This window comes from Carassius auratus, chromosome 38 (genome assembly GCF_003368295.1).
Source record: "Carassius auratus strain Wakin chromosome 38, ASM336829v1, whole genome shotgun sequence".
In the NCBI taxonomy this organism is placed as follows: domain Eukaryota; kingdom Metazoa; phylum Chordata; class Actinopteri; order Cypriniformes; family Cyprinidae; genus Carassius; species Carassius auratus.
This window is the reverse complement of record NC_039280.1, coordinates 5,317,766-5,337,172: the sequence shown is the minus strand read 5'-3', so window position 1 is coordinate 5,337,172 and position 19,407 is coordinate 5,317,766. Positions and strand designations below refer to the sequence as shown.

Genomic DNA, 19,407 nt, shown 5'->3' with positions numbered 1-19,407 from the left:
AACCTTGGATGGATTTAAACCTAATGTACAGGACTTATAAACAGTGATAGGAAGCTTAGAATTTTCATCTTACTGGCTCTTTAAGTTCAAACACCATGTAAAAGTGAAATTTGCATCTGATGTGAACAAATCCTTCCTTTGACTCAGTTATTTACAATGAATCAGATTATCCTAAATCAGAATAAATAGATTTGACATAGAGTTGACTCAAATGATCTGTTCAAAAGACTTGGTTTGTATACAAATTATAAGATGCTTTGCATGATGTTTGCATGATTTGTGTTCATGGTATTTGCATTAGAAAGAGCAGCAGGGACATTATTCATAGTTTGTACTTTTGTGTTCTGTGGAAATTAAAAGTCATAAAGGTTTAAAACAATATGAGTAAATCACTTGCACATACACATGAAGAAGTTTAAAAGCAGTTACTTTTGTTTCAAAGAGAATGAATGACATTTGAGTTCTCAGGTCAGTGGGCACAGTGAACCAAAGCACATTAACTTTCATTCTGAAGAGAAAACCTTTGATACTCCAGTCTCCAAATTTCTGAATTAATACTAACACTGTCCAAGTCCAAAACTCCTTTCAAGACGTCCTCTGGCCCTCTCCCATTTAGAATGAATCCTCACAGGCAAATTGGTATGCAAGTGTTTTTCTTTTTGTTGTGCTCTGTCGGTATGCACAGGGCATCCGAAGGTCTTTTCTCATTGTTCAGTCAGGTGGATTGTTGTCATTATTTCCTCTCTCGTATTGGAAACAGAAGTGCGTTCCCCGGTGAAAGCACACATTATTCAAAGCAGAGTACTTATTTGTTGAGGCATGACACTTTCTACCATTTTAGCGATGTTTGCATAAAATGTGGATGGCATAGAAATGTTTCAAAGTTATACCCTGAGAAAATATAGGAATTCAAATTAATATTGGTTTTGTTTATTTTGTTGAGGTTATACAAAAATGTATAACCGATGCATTCTTAAAATATGGTAGTGCATGAAACCTGTCATTATAAACCAATGACCACCATTTTCCTTAAAAGCTGAATTGTTGTTTTGTGGGATAAAGCACCTAAGTTTGTGTGAAAAAACAGGATGTGTTCTTGGATGCTGGTGTGCTGGTCTACCCAGATAGTTTCTTAATTATCTTACCCTTACTGGTGGATTGACTGGTTGGTTAACCAACTAGACCAGAACCTAATTGGAAATTCATACTGCCCTAAGCTGGTCTTTTCAGCAAGAATTTTCACAAACGTAGTATGTCTAGGATTTACATCCTGAAATGAACATGCTAAATCCTGCATGCTGAATTTATTTCATATTTCAGATAGTGGCTCCCTTTGAGCCACCATGTATTAATCTTTATACTCTATCTGCATGTACCATCAAGGATATCAAATTGCCTTTGAAGAATATGTGTGCTTTGATGGCACGCATGGACATGAACATGTCTCCCATCTCTGTGTAGAATGAAATAAGAGGCATAACATGGACACATGCTACCATATTTAAGAAAAAAGATGCCCCACACAGCAGAATAATTTTTCTGCTTATCATTACCGTTCTGTGAAAGGCTGTTCAAATGTCATTAAATACTTATTTAGATTTGTCCCTCCCTTTCCAGTCCAAGTCCAATGGATTTTGCCTGTGAATATTGATTTAACTGTGACTTTTAAAGTTTATGATGGGGGGTGTTGGTATTGAAGTGTAATTGATTTTTAATCGAAACGTCAACACTGTGCTATATCACCGCATTAATCACAAGCCATGCATAGAATAGCGACACCATTTCAACATTTTTCACAAGCTGTGAAGCCTTGGGTGTATGAATACGATATCTTTGGTGGGCAAATTCTGCATTTTAAAGCCAGATATGTCAAAAATGGTGTTTTATTTCATCGGTATAGCATTATTTGTAATCAAATCAGCATTTTTCTATTGCCCAATTGGATTGTGGTTGCTAAGGAATAACAGTCTTGTTTTAATCTTGTTTTAATTTGTAAGGAACATTTACAGTGACATCCCACAAGTCACAACAAAACTGCCCTAAATCTCCTCTGCCTAATAATGATGGCTCACATTTTCTAATTTTTCTTGCAGTTTTCGATTTCTGGGAGGTTGTACAAGTCCCCTTTCTGACCCCAACATCACAACTATAAGCGTGTCCCTATAATATTTTCAAAGATGATTTAAATATCTGTGATAATTGAGCTCCAGCTTTACAGTGGGATCAAGCCTTTCACACGTTGGAATTGTCATACCTCAATTACCAAGTGTCTATTAGTAGTGTTATTTTCTGAACAATGTAAAGTATTGACTGTTGTGCTTGTTTTAACAGTATGTCTCTGAGATCGGTTTGGTAGGATGTGGTTTTCTTTTGCAAACTCTTTGAGAGTTTGAGATGGACCCATAGTGATCTAAATGATTTATGGTGTTTTCTTCTTATTTTCACATCCCTCCCTCTCTCCCAGCATCCCCATTTCCCCGACCTTTAGACATATAGCCAAAGCCCGATATTATTCTGTTTGGCCTTGGGGCATGAAGACAAAGTCATAAACAACACACACACTGTTTCCTCTGCTCTGATGCTTTACAATTAAATGTCTGTCATTTCACTTTTATGCACTGGTCCCGTTTCTTCTAAATTCTTTTGAGTTTTTTTGTTTTGTTTTTTGGATGGTTTAGCTCATCATCTTTCTTGCCAACCCCCATCAATCTCATCTCATCTCACTTTCTCTGTTGACTTGTTTGTTATCTAGGAGGATACAGTAGCTCTCAGAAAAGAGGGTATTGGTGTAGTACTTGATTCGCAAATGCCTTATTTAATCTGCATTGATGAAGATCGGCTCAGCACAGGGGTTGTTCTCTATCATTTAAAGGTAAGCCGCACCCCATGTATGCCCAACATGTACAGTTGAACTCCTCTCTCATTGACCTGATGATATTTGTCAGTTTTGCCCAAGCAACATTTCTTGACAATAACTAAGGGATCATTTGAATCGTTATATGCTCTTGTGGGCTTTCTAAGCATTCCTTGTTCTGATGTTTAGGAAGGTAGAACTTCAGTTGGGGCTGGAGGAACTGAGCCAGAGCAGGACATAGGTTTGTTTTCTGTTCACATCGATTTTGTTCCTGACAGGAAGCTGTCGGCAATGGCATTCTTTTTCACTCTGAGGTTTCTCTGTTTTGCAGTTCTTCATGGTGAAGCTCTTCAGAAGGAACACTGTGTGTTCGAGAACCGGACAGGAACCGTCACACTCGTACCACTCCCAGGAGCCAGGTGTGCAATTAATGGGGTGGAGGTGACCCAGCCATATGTTCTGACCCAGGGTAATGAACTGTTATGTCTCATGTACAGGTCTTTATAAGATCTGTATCAAATTATCAGATGACTGTAATTTTTACATGTTAAGGGTTTTTGGAGTTCAGTAAGAGTAATGTTTTTAAAAGAATGTTCTTATATGCTCACCAAGGCTGGATTTATTTGTTCAGAGAAAAAAAAAAGGTTTGAGTTCTGTTATCAATAGAATATCACACTCTCATCAGCCAATTAGATTTAAGGACCAGAAAGAACTGTTGTACATATGAAGAGTACATTTGCAAAAACTGATAAACGACACTTTAAAAAAAAGAATGACTGAGTGTTGTGCATTATTCTCCACATATGGCGTGATCTGAACCCTAAACACATTTTGTCAAAAAAGCTGGTGTTGTCCACTTTCAAGGCATTGCGAGTTCACAAATCCATTTTAGTGAATCAAACACACTGTATTCAGGTCAGGTGACAAGGCTGCCAGTCACTTTGTAAAGACATGCTAGCTGAGAGGAGTTTCATCAAAGCTGACTAAAAGTGATCGAGGATGGGTAATTTTGATGAACTCATGATATCTTCTTCACTGTGTAAAAGGAAAATGAAAGCTGAAACTTTATTCATGGAACTTTGCAAAAGCAGCACTTTAAAATGGTGAGGGAAAAGCTACCGTACAGTCTATGTTATGTTATATTGCCATCTATACTGCCATACTGTTATACTGCTATACTGCTATACTGAGTGTTTTTGTTTAACTCTGAAACATGAAATGTAGAGTTATCTGCTTTTGCCAAAAAACAACTGTTGGAGTTATCTGCTTTTGCTAGAAAACAAACCTTTAATATATATATAAAAAAATAACTTTCAATCAACTTTAATATTGCAAGTTACATGTGTTTGAGTTATTAATGCGTAATCAAAACAACCCAACTGCAGTTTGATTGATATAACTTGGTATAAAAAAAAAAAAAAAAACATGATTTCTGAAAAAAAAATAAAAAAAAAATAGTTATGTGTTTTTGCAAATCAAATCTTCAAAAATAATAATTCACAGATTTTGGAATTGGCACTTCGTATAATTCAGTTATACGAAGTGCCAATAATGAGGTTCCATCCAATCAGATTTTAGAGCCACAGTCAATTTTATTGTTGAACGTAAGTGTACCAGCAAACAAATTTTGAAGAAAAGAAAAGAGGCATATCAAACCCTCTGGTTTAAACTGGAATTCAAAGGACCTCTTTGAGTATGTCTGCATCTTGCCACTTCAGATCTCCTCTGCATTCCCAGGCCCGTGGACTGAAACAGTCCCGCCCTACTGCCTCTATCCTTGTACATGTCCACCAGAGCGGCTCTCATCTCAGAGTGAGACTCGCGGCACTTCCAGAACAGCCAAACATGACTGAGGTTAACACTCTGGTGGACAAAGCACCCGACCCGCAGTTAATTGGCAGATGAAACAGATAGAGTGCAAAGGGGGTTTGAAGTGCATGTGTGGGATTAACCTTTCAAAAAGGGTAAAACCTCCAGAATTCAGACAAAACAAGATCTATTCTGGGTGTAAGATTAAAAATAAAAGAGAGAGAAGCCATCTAAAAGGATATAGAGACTTATAAGAGAGTGAGAGAACCATGCTAGTCTCCTTTTCACAAATTTCAATTTGTCAATGTTCCCCTCTTTAGACACAGTTGCATCTGAAGCCATTTCCTTTGAACAAATGATAGTAATTTCCACAGCAACCATGGCCCAAATCCATCTGATGCAGGCCTTTCAAGGGCTTTGTCACCTCTTGGAAGTCATTAATAGAGGCAAGATTAGTTGTTTTCACCACAGAAAGAGAGAAATGGGCATCTGCTCTGGGAAGAATTCAGTATTCTCCCCCGGGAAAGTTACGTTTCAGTAACATTTGGCATAATGTGTTTATGAGAAAGGAAAGCGATAGGTTGGCCAACTGGACAGGATTGCATATTTACTCTCTTTTCATGTCTGTCTAGTGTCTATCATTATTTGTGTTTGCCAGGTTTCCTAGACTGCTATTTGGCTTTTATTGTGAAGGTAAACAGTTATTTATACCATACAAAAGTGAAAACACAATTGTGAATCATAGTATTTTTCAGAGAGGCACCAATATAGAAATATAGATCATAATGGCAAACAAGACAGGGTGCCAGTCTTTGCTTTTCTCAAATGCAACGGATAATTTTTTTTTATTTGGATTTTATTTTTTATTTATTTTTAGCAAAATAGCTACCTATGTTGTGTCTTAATTAACAGATCTTGCTTAAATATATTGCTGTATTTTTCACCATATATTCATATTTCTGTATTTATCAGGAGTGAACATACAGCTTGGAAAGGCTACTATGTTCCATTTCAATCATCCTCAGGAAGCTGCTCAACTTCGAGAGAAACGCAAGGTGGGGCAAACTCAACCTCTTTTGAAGCTATTTGTAAAAAAAAAATAATAATAACATTAAAATGCTGCTGGATAAAGAGTGAGCAGAATTACTAACTTATGTTAAAAAATGCAAGTCATCAGAACCCACTCTTGTTGTAATTGCTATGCAAGCTGGCTGTGTGCTCCTCCATGCAAGGTAGAACAAGAGCTTTCTTCTTCAAAGAGGCACATATACTCTTCCCTCAAGCTAAAATTATAAATCCCTCTTGGTATGTTTGCAAAGCACCAGTTTTCTTTTTTCTTTTTATCTTTTACACCTTTTTTCTTCATTTCCTCTGAGAGGTAAAGTAATTGTGCACCTCAGTGTCTTCTGATAAGAGCCAAACATGTCTCTGTCGTTTGGTTTGCAAGTATGCACCTTCACTTCCTCTGTCTTACTGCCTCCGCCAGCCTCCGACACTCTCTCTAACTTTCCCTCCCTCGCTCCTCTCCGTCTCTCACTGCTGTGACAGGTAATTAAATATTTCCTGACTGTTAAGTCTCTCATTGTAAAGTTAGACAGCAGCTGTTTCCTCTTCTGTGCACGGAGATTACAGCGTCTTCTCTCTGCGTGAACTATTCTTATGCTCACAAACAACTGTTAACTTGCCTCACAGAGCTCTCAGCGGCACCATTCAGTCATTTTTGTTGTGTGAAACTTTGTTTTTACTCAGACAAACTGCTAATTTCCATATTATACAATGGCATATAATAGTTTGAAGATTGCTTGCATAAACTAACTTCCTCTGAGGGCTGTTTCCATTTATGTTTTGTGCCCAGATTAATCTTATGACTGATTTTTTGAGATGATGTAAAACAAGCTAGTGAATCAGTTTGAAATGGATATTTATTAGTATAGAGTATGAAAAAATAACAGTAAAAGTGAACAACATGAAATATTATGTCTATATTTGCCTCTTTTTCTCAATTGAAGATGAATTGCCACATTAGGCATAAAATTTTCTGAACAAAATGGGTTTTCTGGAGAAGATACAGTCATTTTCTGCACTACAAAAAACTTACAGATACAAACAGAGTGGGCACTTGTCTAACTCAGATTTTTCAAGTGAATTTCAAATGCAACTCCCAAAAATTATATTTGAATCTTTAGAAATTGCACCATTAGTACGGAGCCCCGCACATGACATGCAGGAAAAAATAGTGGGCTAAATCGTGTGCACGATTTACTAATTCGTTCCCTCAATATTCTAAAACGTGCGCACGATTACTATTGCGTTCCCTCGATTTACTATTTCGCTCAATCGATGTATAAATTGTGCGCACAATTTACTAATTCGTTCCCACGATTTGCTAAATTGTGCGCACGATTTAGCAAATCAAGGGAACGCAATAGTAATCATGTTTTAGTACATCGAGGGAACGAATTAGTAAATCGTGTGCACAATTAGTTTTTTTTCTTGCATGGTATGTGCGGGGCTCCATACCATTAGTGTACATTCAAAGGTGTTGGAACATATTTGAAAGATTTGGATGTATAAAGTTGATCATTCATCATTTTTTAACCTGTATGACTTCTGTTTTGAGAGGAACCTAAAAGTAATAGTGAAAGTGAAAATAAACCTTTCATTATTGTCCATGCACAAAGCTATCTCACGGCTTCAGAGGACTTATGGTCCCTTTCCATTTTCAGTTTATGGAAAAGAGCAGCTCAGTCGTACTGCTAAACATCACCTTTTGTGTTCTACGCCAGAAAGCAAGACATACAGACTTGGAACAACATGACAATGAGTAAATGATGACATTTTTTATTTTTGCATGAACGATCTCTTTAAACTTTTATTAGAACAAAGACAGTTTGCTATAAAAGGTGTTTTATTTCCATGCTCATTGAGGCACGATGCAATCATGTTTACTAGTCTCTTCGCATTCTACTCTCTCATTTCGATCTGAATGATGGTGATTTGTAGTGTTTTCTAATGGCATGTTTGCTTTAATTAGTGTGCTATAATTGTCGTGTGTTAGAAACAGCTGTCTTTCTGTTGTGAGCGTGGTTTGTATCACAGTGCTGTGTGTATATGCTCAACCATCCGTTTGTCTGTATGTTCTCCACAGTCTGGGCTCTTCGTGTCGAGTAACTCCAGTGCATTCTTTGTGGAGTCTTTCAGTCATTTCAGGTGAGTAGACCTGCTGTGAGACAGACTGTGCTCTATCACCATCCATCCTCTGATTCATTATGTTATATAAGGTTTAGTCAGCACAGTAGCTTTATCTTCTTCCATTAAGATATTTTGCACTCCACTTATCTAGGAAAAAATTAACTTTTAATTCTTCACTTAATACTTTTTTAAGAACCTAGACTTATCTATAGTCACATTTAGGACACCCTTAGTTTCTTCTAGGATGAGACTTTTTGAGGCCCGTTCACATCAACTAGTAACAAAGTATTTTGCAGTTTTCTTCCCATGCAGTTTAATTCTTAATTTTGTCATCCTCTTTAAAAAAGGGTTGGCCCATGAGTGAATTGTTTAAAATTCTATAAGAAAAAAAATAAACATTGCCTCTGATGTAAACAAGTTGATTGTAAAGGAGTTAACAGACCCACTGTTTTGTTTTAAAATATTAAAATATTAAATATTAAAATATTAAAAATATTAAATATTAAAATATTTTTCAAACAATATTTGTCTTTAGACCTTGAATTTGATTGACTGATGCAATTCTGTGACTTTTTAGTTTTAAATAGATTTTTTCACTAATCTAAAATTTATTGATTCTCACTCTGATTCTACAGAGAAATAGTTCAACTCTGAGGGCCCTATAATACACCCGACGCAATAACTTTGTTATTTATAGAGCGTGTCCACAAAGCGTGTACATACTGCTTATTAAACACAGGGACGCACAGCAGCACACAAACATGCCAAATCTAAAAAAATGTTGCTGGAAACATTCAGGCAGTTGTGTTAGAACAGGTTGGAGCTCAACCCTGCAGGACATTGACCCTCCAGGAGCAGTACTGGATACCCCTGTGTTAGTCCCCTGTGTTAGTCCCCACGCATATATGTTTTAAAAGAGAACAAAACATGTGGACAGCTGTGTTTGCTAGTTTCAGTCCGGTACTGTATGCATTTTCCCGTCCAGTGCCACGTCGTTTAATTAGCAAATGCATTTGCACCCAATTCTGCACCCATGGGCGTGCTGGTCTAAAAAAGAGGTTTAGGCGCATATTTTAAGGAGCTGAAAATAGACTGTGTCTGGCGCAATGTTTTTTCTTTGTTATTATCAACTGGCTCTTAAAGGGAATGGTAGATGAGACTCTGATTGGTTTATTGCACATTACGCCCAAAAAACACGCATTACTCATTAAGAGAATAGGGACAACGTGTTTAGACGATGTGTTTAGACCATACACCCTGGCGTGCAAACCGTTTTTCCGTCGTTAAAATAGCAAAAGTGGATTTGGACACGTCCTGAGTGCACCTGCGCCGTGCGCTTTACACTTTGCGTTTAGATCATTAAAATAGGGTCCTGATTTTTGTTTTTGAGTTGAAATAAGTCTTTCTTGGCTATATTCTAAATCAGCGGCTTAGCACCTGCATTTGAATTCATTCCACACAGTTTTACTAATTTCTTTTTGGCTCTCATTCTCAGTGAATTTTATTTCCCTTTTTTAATCTTCGGCTGACAGACACAATTAAAGAAAAAATTCAATTACAGACAGATGTGGTCTGCTGTTTAGGAATTCAACTCATTTTGACACATAATGAAATGATACAACATTTATAAAACACAATATAAAGTTATATATCAGACAACTGGAAAAAAATAAACTACATAATTTGATAAGGTAGCATATTATGTGTGTTTACTCTGAATGCAAAATTCAACTCCAATCAACTGTGAGAGGTACTTGTACTTGTGGATAGCAAACCGTGTTAAATGCTGGTGTATGTTTCAATGTGAAAAGTGTTTGTAAATGGACGTGTTAGTTGGAGGTGTCCAATCCTTCTGCTGGAGGGCTACATTCTTGCAGAATTTTGCTTTGGCCCCAGTTAAATACACTTGAACCAGCTAAGAGAGGTCTTCCAGATTGCTGGATACATTCAGGAAGTTGTGTTAGAACAGGTTGGAGCTCAACCCTGCAGGACATTGACCCTCCATGAGCAGGACTGGATACCCATGCGTTAGTTCCCATGCATAAAAGAAAGTTTGAAAAGAAAGAGAACAAAACGCGGACAGCTGGAGAGTTTTTAGGCTGTTCCGTGTTGTGTGGCGACAAATATGACAATGAAGAAAGCTCCCAGTCTCCCAACTCCCAGCTGGAAGACTTCTTTATGAAATGCTACTGTTTGCAGCTGGAGCCGTGGGACATCATGCATCATCTGTGAACCTCCAGGCTCTTCACATGTACACCCAGTCTATTTGTGCTGCTTTAGACGATTTCAGCAATGTTCTGCATGCTGTTCCCCCTAATTGTTCCTTTGTCGGTGTTTACAAAATGTTTGTTTGCTCGGTCGTCTTTTGCTTTGTTGTTCAAAGCTTTCTATAGATAATGGATTTGTGTGTTTGATGTGAGCACCGCAAGCCGAGTAGATTGCTAATTTATTTCGTTCTGGCTTTCATTGATAGACTGTGGATTTGGTTTCTGCAAAAGCATCAGAACGGTCGAATAGGATTTGATGCCCACATCAAACACTGCTAAATACAAGCAGAGCAAAAAACAGAAAAGCATTACATTGTCCAAATAAGCTTTTAATTTATCAGCAAGTCAGTTTTGTACTTTATATTTATAGCCTGCACTGTACAATTTTGCTAGGCAAGACGAAATCACGTGTTTTTTATGGGTCTCAGTAGTCCTGGATTCATGTTTTTGTCATTTACAATTTCCTAAGGAAAGCTTACACGCATATATCAATAGTTTCATTAATGCTACAGCAACAAAAACATTAAATATCGACTTTGTTTATAACCAGTTCAAAAACCTTTTTGACACAAATAGCTGTTTAGAACTTTTTGTTTTTCCATTCAGCTTGACTTGTTTAACCATAAGTCTTTAGTAAGTGATATTTCACCAATATGAACAACATAAGTACGGCAATGCATGTAAAAATGAATCGGATTCTTTTTATTACACTATTGAATCATTGCACTTGTTCAGGCTTTATATATATAAGATGAGTGTCTATACTCCAACCCCCTCCTCCTCTTCCTCCCAGTTTGCAAACAGAAGGTGTGCTCCTGCAAATCTTTAATCTTCAGCTAGAGAAACAGATGCTTCTTACCTATTCTGGCGCTTCACTGGAAACCATTTCTTTCTTCTTTTTTCACTCTTTGATTATGTATATTCACAATTTATTTTTATTTATTTTTAACTATTAAGAATATCAACGTATGAAGATTTTAGGAGGCTTGTATTGGCATTTTATTTTCTCTCACAAGAGGCTACCTCATTTTGCAAGAGTTCCCATGGGCTTACACAGGATTTTCATAGCAAACGTCTTGGTAAAATTAGAGAGAAATGTCTAAGCTGTTCAGTCGCATGTGCTGGTAGATCGCAAAATGGGTCACAAGTCAGGGTTTTGATTGCTGTAAAGTTTTTGAGGATGCTGCATCTTTCCTGAAAAGGTTTGTAGAGAGGAGCTAGTTAGCACATACAAGGTCTTTATTTTTGCCCTTTGTGAAATTTGTGCTGTGGTTCATGTCATGCTTTGGTGAGATAAACGCATGAAGAAGATGAAGATTAATGCAAACAGTCTTTAATAAATCCACACATGGGTAGATACAGGGCAAAACAGTTAGGAGACACACATAGGGATGTAGTAGACTGGACAAGGGAACACAGGACTGAACAAAACGAAAATGAAGATAATTAAAGACACACCTGAACTAAATGACACAATCATACATGAGGGAAAACTGGGTCACATTGAGCACATGTGGTATGAAAACAACAAAATAGTTCAAAGGGGCTTATCTGTACGATAGGCTAGATTTTATTTGACAGATTTCCTTAAAAAATACCTTGTCTGAATGCATAAAATGTTTATATTTTCAGCTGGATTTTCTTCTCAGACAGTGCCATTAAATGACAGCTGTACAGCACATGGTTGAAATGCTCATCTAATACAAGTCATTTTCATATGGGTGAAATATTCTTGTAATATCAGTGCATGTCGTTTGATATATCTACTAATCTCAGCATCTGTCTGCTTCCCAATCAAAAATATGATCAGTTAAGAATAAGGATATCTTACTAAGGATAAGGGGTTGTCTATTGTATGGTGGCCGAGACAGCTCAACACGCTGCAACTTAAGAAAACACATGCAAATTGAAAAAAACATCGGCAAATGAAGAAAACATATTCATCAGTTTGACAACACAAGTGTTGTAAATCATCACAACACATGTATATAGCGATACGTGCTGCAAATCATCAAAACACATGCATATAACGAAACGCGCTGCAAATCCGTCACAACACATGCAATTAAAAAACGCGCTGCAAATAGCACTGACCACAATGTAAATGTTTCAAGGAGACCTCAAAAAGTGTCGGACCCGACTTGGATTTGTTTATCGTGCAGTGGCTACTGGTCAGTGGAGTTGTTGGTGAACTGAAAGGTGAGGTTTTTTATTTATTTTTTAAACACCATGATTCCTTTTTATCTTTTGGATAGTATTAGCCTAAATAAGCTGAATAATTACATGATTAAATGTAAAATGTTACTTAAGATGGCTAACTTTAATATTCTCAACTAAATATAATTTCAAAGTTAATGAAAATAAATTTGCAATGCTTCATTAACTGTTTCTTAATGTGTATGTGCTGTGAGGATTTGCAGCGTTTCTTAATTTGTATGTGTTGTGAAGTATTTGCAGCGCGTTTCGTTGTATGCATGTGTTGTGAAGTATTTGTAGCGCATTTCGTTGTATGCATGTGTTGTGAAGTATTTGTAGCGCATTTCGTTGTATGCATGTGTTGTGAAGTATTTGTAGCGCATTTCGTTATATGCATGTGTTGTGAAGGATTTGCAGCGTGTTTCGTTATATGCATGTGTTGTGAAGGATTTGCAGTGCGTATCGCTATATGCATGTGTTGTGAGGATTTGCAACACTTGTGTTGTCAAACTGATGAAGATGTTTTCTTCACTTGCTGATGTTTTTTCAATTTGCATGTGTTTTCTTAAGTTGCAGCGTGTTGAGCTGTCTCGGCCACTGTACTATTGCCCCCCAAAACCCAGCCTTCTGTTCCTCTGAGTTTGCAAACATAAGGTGTGCCCAATGCATAAATATCTGGGCTGTTAACTGAACGGTTTCAGGTTTGAACCCTACAGGACTGACAAGGATGTATGAGACCAATGCACTTAACCGCAGGTATTAAGTGTAATGTATTTTCAGTAAACTGTTTGAGTAGTAGTAGTAGTAGTTGACTTGAGAACCAACTCGGTAGCACTTTATTTTACAGTCCTGTTCCTCGTGTACATACTATGTACTTATTATAGTACTTACAATAACTATGTAATAACTAGGTACTAACCCTGAACCTACCCCTAAACCTAACCCTACCCCATGTAGTTACCTTGTGTTACCAGAACTTTCTTAGATAAATACACTGTAAGACAACTGCTGCACTGTGTCTGTAGTCTGGAGTGTATCTGACCTGTCATCCATGTCCATTGAATGCACTCCTAAATGCTGTAAAATCCATACTAATTTTGCTGGTGTAAACATGTGCTATGAAAAATGAACGATTCCTTTGTAAAATGCTGCAATGAAAAGATTGCTCACATTTTTACCTCCCAAAATCACTGTATGAAACTGCCTTTGCGACCTGCATTCTAAATATGTTGTATTTACCTTTGTGTCTGAAATGCTCTGTTGTTCAAGATCCCAAGCTTGAGTACAAGATCAGTACCCTGCTGTTGTTTTCTACTGGGGGCGTTTCTGGCATTTTACAGGGTTTTGACTTATACACGCTTCTGCTGTCCAACAAGTTGTGTACGAGGCTCCATCAAATATTTGGCTTTCTGTCCAGAATCCTTTTGAGCTTGACGGAAAGTCATCTTCATTTCCCACCAAGCTGCTTTTCCATCCATGTGCGAACGAACTGAGAATGAAGTGCTTGTATGTAAATCCTCAAATCTACATGCGCACATTCTATTTAATTTCACAGCTAGCTGAGTGGCCCTAATCGCATCCAGACATTTGGGTCCTTTGCTATTCAAATCTATTAGACGCTTTTGGAGATGCGGGACATTGTGCGGTTTTAGTCTTTTTGCCTTGCCGCCTGTTGGAGGTCTCAAGTGTCAAAACCGTAGCAAAAATAATTAAAATCACTCTTCAAAACAAAGACTACAGCAGCATGGTTTTGAATATAAACCTAATTGCTTCACTCTTTTGTGGCCATGCTTCAGTGTTAATATCATTTAGAAGAAATATGCCTTTCCCCCCCTCTTTAATCCTTGTAATATAATTACAGATTTTTTATTTCTATATTGTTGTATCATCTAAAATAGAAAAAAAATTCCCTTTGCAGCTCCGGAAAGGTTTCTGACCAACCCAAAAGTGACACAGAACCACTTAAAAGCAGTTGTCTCTCAGGAGAGAGTCACAGGGTAAGCATGTGTTGTAAGTCAACACTTTGCGCATATATCTATTTCACTAGTATGTCTGTTTCATTACTGATTGAAATGTGCTCTTCAAAAAACTGTACTTTAGATCTAAGAGGGGGGAAAAAGTGCTACATTGTGTTTGTGACTGGCTGGACAGTGCATTTTTTAGGGCTTCTGTAGGGAGACATAATATTAGGAATACATCATTTTAAAAAATAAGCATAGATGGCATTGACCATTGCTGTAGGCAATGCGGCAGCCTAGGGGGTCTAGTGGGGGTCAGAGCTGTTTTTATGTTTGCACTTCAGAATAAATTTTTTTAAATGTAAATTGCCTGTCAGAAGCCTCCAATTGAACTACAGTATGAACATACTGTCCTATTCCTGTCATGATATTTAATTTCCTCAAAATAGTAGTTCATTATTCTGTTCAAATAATAAAGTAACTATGTGAATATTAGCAACACTATGTCTACTATTATCAATTAGACCTGAATTAATACAGCTACAGGCTCAGCTTTTTTAAATAAAGCAATGACATTCAAAGTATAATTTTGGGTTGAACTTGTATCAAAGCTATTTTAAATACAGACAGGGGGTTGTTTCTTATTACCACAAAAACATTGTTACTTTTCCTACAAATATGATTTGCCTTCCACATTAATGATTAAAATGCCAAATATTTTACTTGTAAAAGCCCCCCTTTTTCACTCTTAGCTAGCACTGACTATGATGTATACATTTGATATTTATTACATGTGTTTTACAGGACTTTATGGCCTCCCCTGGAAAGAGAGTGCATGAAAGCAATGGCTTAATCATATTTTTAGTCAAAATGAAAATAGCATGCAGAGCCTTCCTAACAAATATAAGGATTCATGTAGCAGGTGTTTCCAACCAATTATGTCTCACTGCTTTCAACCCTGACTCTTCTATTTTATATTGGGTTAAGTGTTTAGTCCACTTAAACGGAGATAAACAGTTGCAAGATAAACAGAAGTGAGCAAGATTAGAGAGATATTTTTCACAGCTTTTAAAGTACACTTCTAAGAGATACACTTTAGAATAGAGAAGGTAACTATAATAAAAACGTATCTAAATATTTGCATAAAAGTATACTTTTAAGAACATGAACAGACTTTACATTTATAGAAATGTTTTGGAAAATTTAGTGACCTAATAACTAAACTCTCTTTTGACAATGTTCCCTTTTTTCCCTTACAAATATTTTCCACATTCCTTGCTTATACAGACTTACTGTTTCCTCAGAACAATACAGACAGTAGTTTCGGTGGACCTTCAGAGTCTCAGCACGTTCCTGAGATGCCCAGGGCTCTTATAGAATACTGTGCCACTAACAACCCTGAAGGAGATGCCAAAAGTCTGGGAAAGTCGCTTCAGACAAGTCTTGAGATCCAGTGGGAGAAGCAGCACTCGGCCTCTCATAAATCAGAAACTGAGGCTCCGTCAGTGAACGTGACAGATAAAGATCTGGAGGGGGAGAAAACAGTGGTGAATGGAGAACTCTGTGATACTAGGGTACTTCAGGAGTGTCGTAATGGGACCTTTGGACTCCTGGATGTCGATCAGCAGTATCTCTGTCACCCTGTCGTGGGCTCAGAAGGGAGCTTGTTAGCTGAGGAATCGCATATACAAAGCAGGCACGCCACCACGGGAGGAGGGGCAGCCTTTGTCCCTAGCTTGACTTGCTTGGAGCACTTTTCACATAGGCATAGCCCACTTACCATGGGGGGCCAATTTAGCAAGCACTTTTTATCCAGAACATCTGTTGAGAGCCAAGAAGCCAAAGCCCAGTCGGAGGGAAGTGAGAACAGCTCTAGCCTAGGGAGCCTTGTAGGAAGAGTGTCCTGGATGCTGGCGGATGCAGGACGTGTGCTCACAAACACTTTGAAAGAACAAACTGGTTGTAGAGGAAGTGCTTGGTACAATCAAATCTGCTCAATGGTAAAGGATCTTCCCCTTGTACACCATATCCATTTTGAATTGACTCTAAGACCACAGGCAAGCCCAACTCTGAATACAACCCAGTTTCGCCGCAGTCTGTCTCATAGTAATATTTTGTCAGTAAGAGAACAGAGAGTAGCATTGTCTTCCGTGCAAGATCTATCAAGATCCAGTTCAGGTGAATGGAAGAGCCCCTTGATGGCTTTGGAGGCAACTCAGACAGGGAATTCGGTGACCACCCAGAGAGGTGAGGGGCTGAAGCTATGCTGCCAAAGACTTCACGCTGTACCAGAGTCCTTGCTCCATCTCCAGAACCTTCCACCTCAACAGCTTCTCTCCTGCCTACATAGTGTCATCCCTGCTCCCTTGCTAATGGAAGAGCGAGTGTTTGCTCTATACTGGCTCAGTGCAGCCACCTGTTCTCAACCAGATCCACAGCCGGCAGTTACGATCATTTTCCAGACTAAACTTTTGGTGATCACCTTTGATACTTTGCCTGAATCTTCCAACACCACACACTCTTTAAATGTTTACTATGAATTACCCTTTCAGCAACTGCAGGAGATCTACATTGGTTTTGCTGGGCAGACTGTAAGACTAACAGGCAACACAGAAAAGAGTATACTTGTCTTGCACACCTGCAATGCAAGCTTAAGTCAAGAACTGTCCCAAACCTTACTCGAGGTCATTTGCCCTTTCGACAGCGGTGCACTGACCCATCCACTGCTGTCAAAGGACATGGTACATTTGTCCCTAAACTGGGACTCCCATGTTAAGGATTTGCTTTTACCCTCTGGTGGACGCCTTACATGTTCATTCCAGAAAACACTGGCTAAGTTGGTCTTCCTGTTACATGGCAACATGCAGGGTGAACGTCCAGCACTTGCAAATGTGCAACTGCTCCTCTACACAACTGTCAGATTTCAGAGATCAAGTCTCAAGCTGCACACCAACCCTGTTGTACCGGTTTCACAGGTGGCACCTATAGACTCTGAACTCGTCCAGTTTGTCCTGACTGACACCCACCTGGGTCTCTTGCGGGAAAATGCTGTTTACCACCCACCTCCATGTTCAGTAGCTGTGGTGGCACGCGAGGCCCAGTTTAGGCTAATGGACCTGCATAAGTGCTCTGACGTTCGTTGCGTGCTGGTCAGAGATGGATATGGCAGTATGTGTCTGGATGTTGTGTTGGCTCAGAAATCCGGTGGTACTGGAGGTCACTCTCAACCTCCAGAGGTCTGCAATGCTGATGAGGCAGCTGCCCAATCTCCTACCAACTCTGATTCATCTCCCCGGAATGAAGTGTGGAAATTAACTTTCAGCAGCTCCGCTGAGGCCACCTTCCTGATTAATAACTTGTCAAACATTTGATCAAGGACCTTCCAGCAAAATAATTAACAGCCCAGTGAGGAGAATTCGACAGGAGACTACAAAAAAGGCTGAGTGCACCAAAAATATGACATGATTTGGTGCTGCTAGGATTTGAGAAATAATGATGTTTCATTGTTTTTTTGTTTGTTACTTTTCCATTAAGTTATATATGACTTGCACTGTGATCAGTTTTTCTGACACATGAATAGTAATCATTGAAAGCAGTGCCAATGATCTTGATCATAAATTCATGAGGCTGGTTCAGATTGCATTGACAATAGTAATTATGTTTGTCTGGCAATATCATATTTTATTGTTGATTATTGTTTCAGAGTTACTGTATAATGCATATATAAAAATGTATAGGTTTAAGACTCAACCCTAATTTTCATGTTCATTCTCTTCTGTGCCAATTAGAGAAACTTAAGTTTGAGATTGCTTCTAATTTGAATTTGATGTGTTTATCCCTGTGCATCAACAGTATATTTTTATAGTACAGTTCATTTTCTAAGATTGCACAATTCAAGTTATATAGTTTCAAGTGATGTGCCACCCGAGCATTAAAATGTAAAATATAAAACTGCTTTTCCCTCTCTTCAATATACACGCCCTTCTCTACCCGGTCTTTGACTCATATAGCCTTGCATCACAAAAAATGCATGCCTGCAGCATCCAGCAGTTATCAGTATTCATCTCTTGAACTCGTCATGGTGTGAGGAGATGCCAGGGTCAAGGTGAGGTTGTTTGTTTTTTTTCACTGCTGGGTCATTTAAGTTCTCAGTGCATCACGTTGCTAACTAATAGCTCACAGTTGCTTTTGTTTCAGAGCCTGCTGTGTAAAATATTAGTTATGGTTCTCTTGTGTCTCCTTTTTTGTCAGTCATGTTCAGTCATGTTGTAGACTTAATGCCACTGAAGAAGAGGAGCAGGAGGAAGACATTCTTCCTCCTACCTTGTCTAAAAAATGCTGCTATAGTGTGTAGAAAATTATAGGCGCTTGTGCAGTGCAATCAGCTAGGGCTTTTCTTTGACAGAATGCCAGTGAAAGAGGGAGAGAGTTCCTTTTAATAAAAGTACATCATGTGCTTTTTCTAAAATCAGTGATTTTCACCTTTTCAGACTTGAAATACTGTCTGAGTGAAAAGCCCCTGTCCTAAGGACAGATTGCCACAGGGGAAAAAAAGCTTTTATGGCAGACTGTAAGTAATATCAACTGTTGTATTGTTTTTTAATAGCAATATAAATCTATATATATATATATGTGTGTGTGTGTGTGTGTGTGTGTTTTATGCAGGCTACCTGGTCATCTACCTTGCTTCCCCATTCATGTTTTCATTTACATTCATTTGTAAAAGATACCCAAGTTCTTTTTCCCCTCAAAATTTTACCCTTGATGAAATTTTGAAAGAACTAAAAGTACTAAGATGGTTGGAAATTACGTGCACTCACGTGAAATGAACACTCATCATATTAGTGGTCTAATTAAAGCAGTTTATTTAACATGGAGCAGGTGCAATTTAGAGACAGAAAGAACATTCTGTTATCATCAGAATTGCTGCCATCCTTGATCTTTATTAACTAAAGTGAAATCTGCAGACATAAGAAGTCTGCTCTCCCTCTTGTTATCTTTACTGAAAGACTGCTAACTACAGTACTTGCCTGCTGTAATGCATCAGACTCTATACCCCAAACCAGCACAATCCTCATAAAAGCAGGGAGACAATTATTGATAAGTTTATGCCCGTTTGGACTATTTTGTT

At 38.1% G+C, this 19,407-nt stretch overlaps 1 protein-coding gene across 1 annotated transcript in view; it reads left to right on the top strand.

Moving 5' to 3' along the window:
- Positions 1–18,870, top strand: part of kif16bb (kinesin family member 16Bb) — a 35,921-nt gene extending 17,051 nt beyond the window's left edge. Inside the window, exons 13-19 of the mRNA XM_026223561.1 lie at positions 2,753–2,872; positions 3,044–3,095; positions 3,186–3,323; positions 5,636–5,718; positions 7,812–7,873; positions 14,237–14,315; positions 15,581–18,870. Of these exons, the coding sequence (XP_026079346.1) occupies positions 2,753–2,872; positions 3,044–3,095; positions 3,186–3,323; positions 5,636–5,718; positions 7,812–7,873; positions 14,237–14,315; positions 15,581–17,647 (2,601 nt within the window). The 3' untranslated portion in view covers positions 17,648–18,870. The remainder of the gene's footprint in view (positions 1–2,752; positions 2,873–3,043; positions 3,096–3,185; positions 3,324–5,635; positions 5,719–7,811; positions 7,874–14,236; positions 14,316–15,580) is intronic.
- Positions 18,871–19,407: the final 537 nt, after the last annotated feature.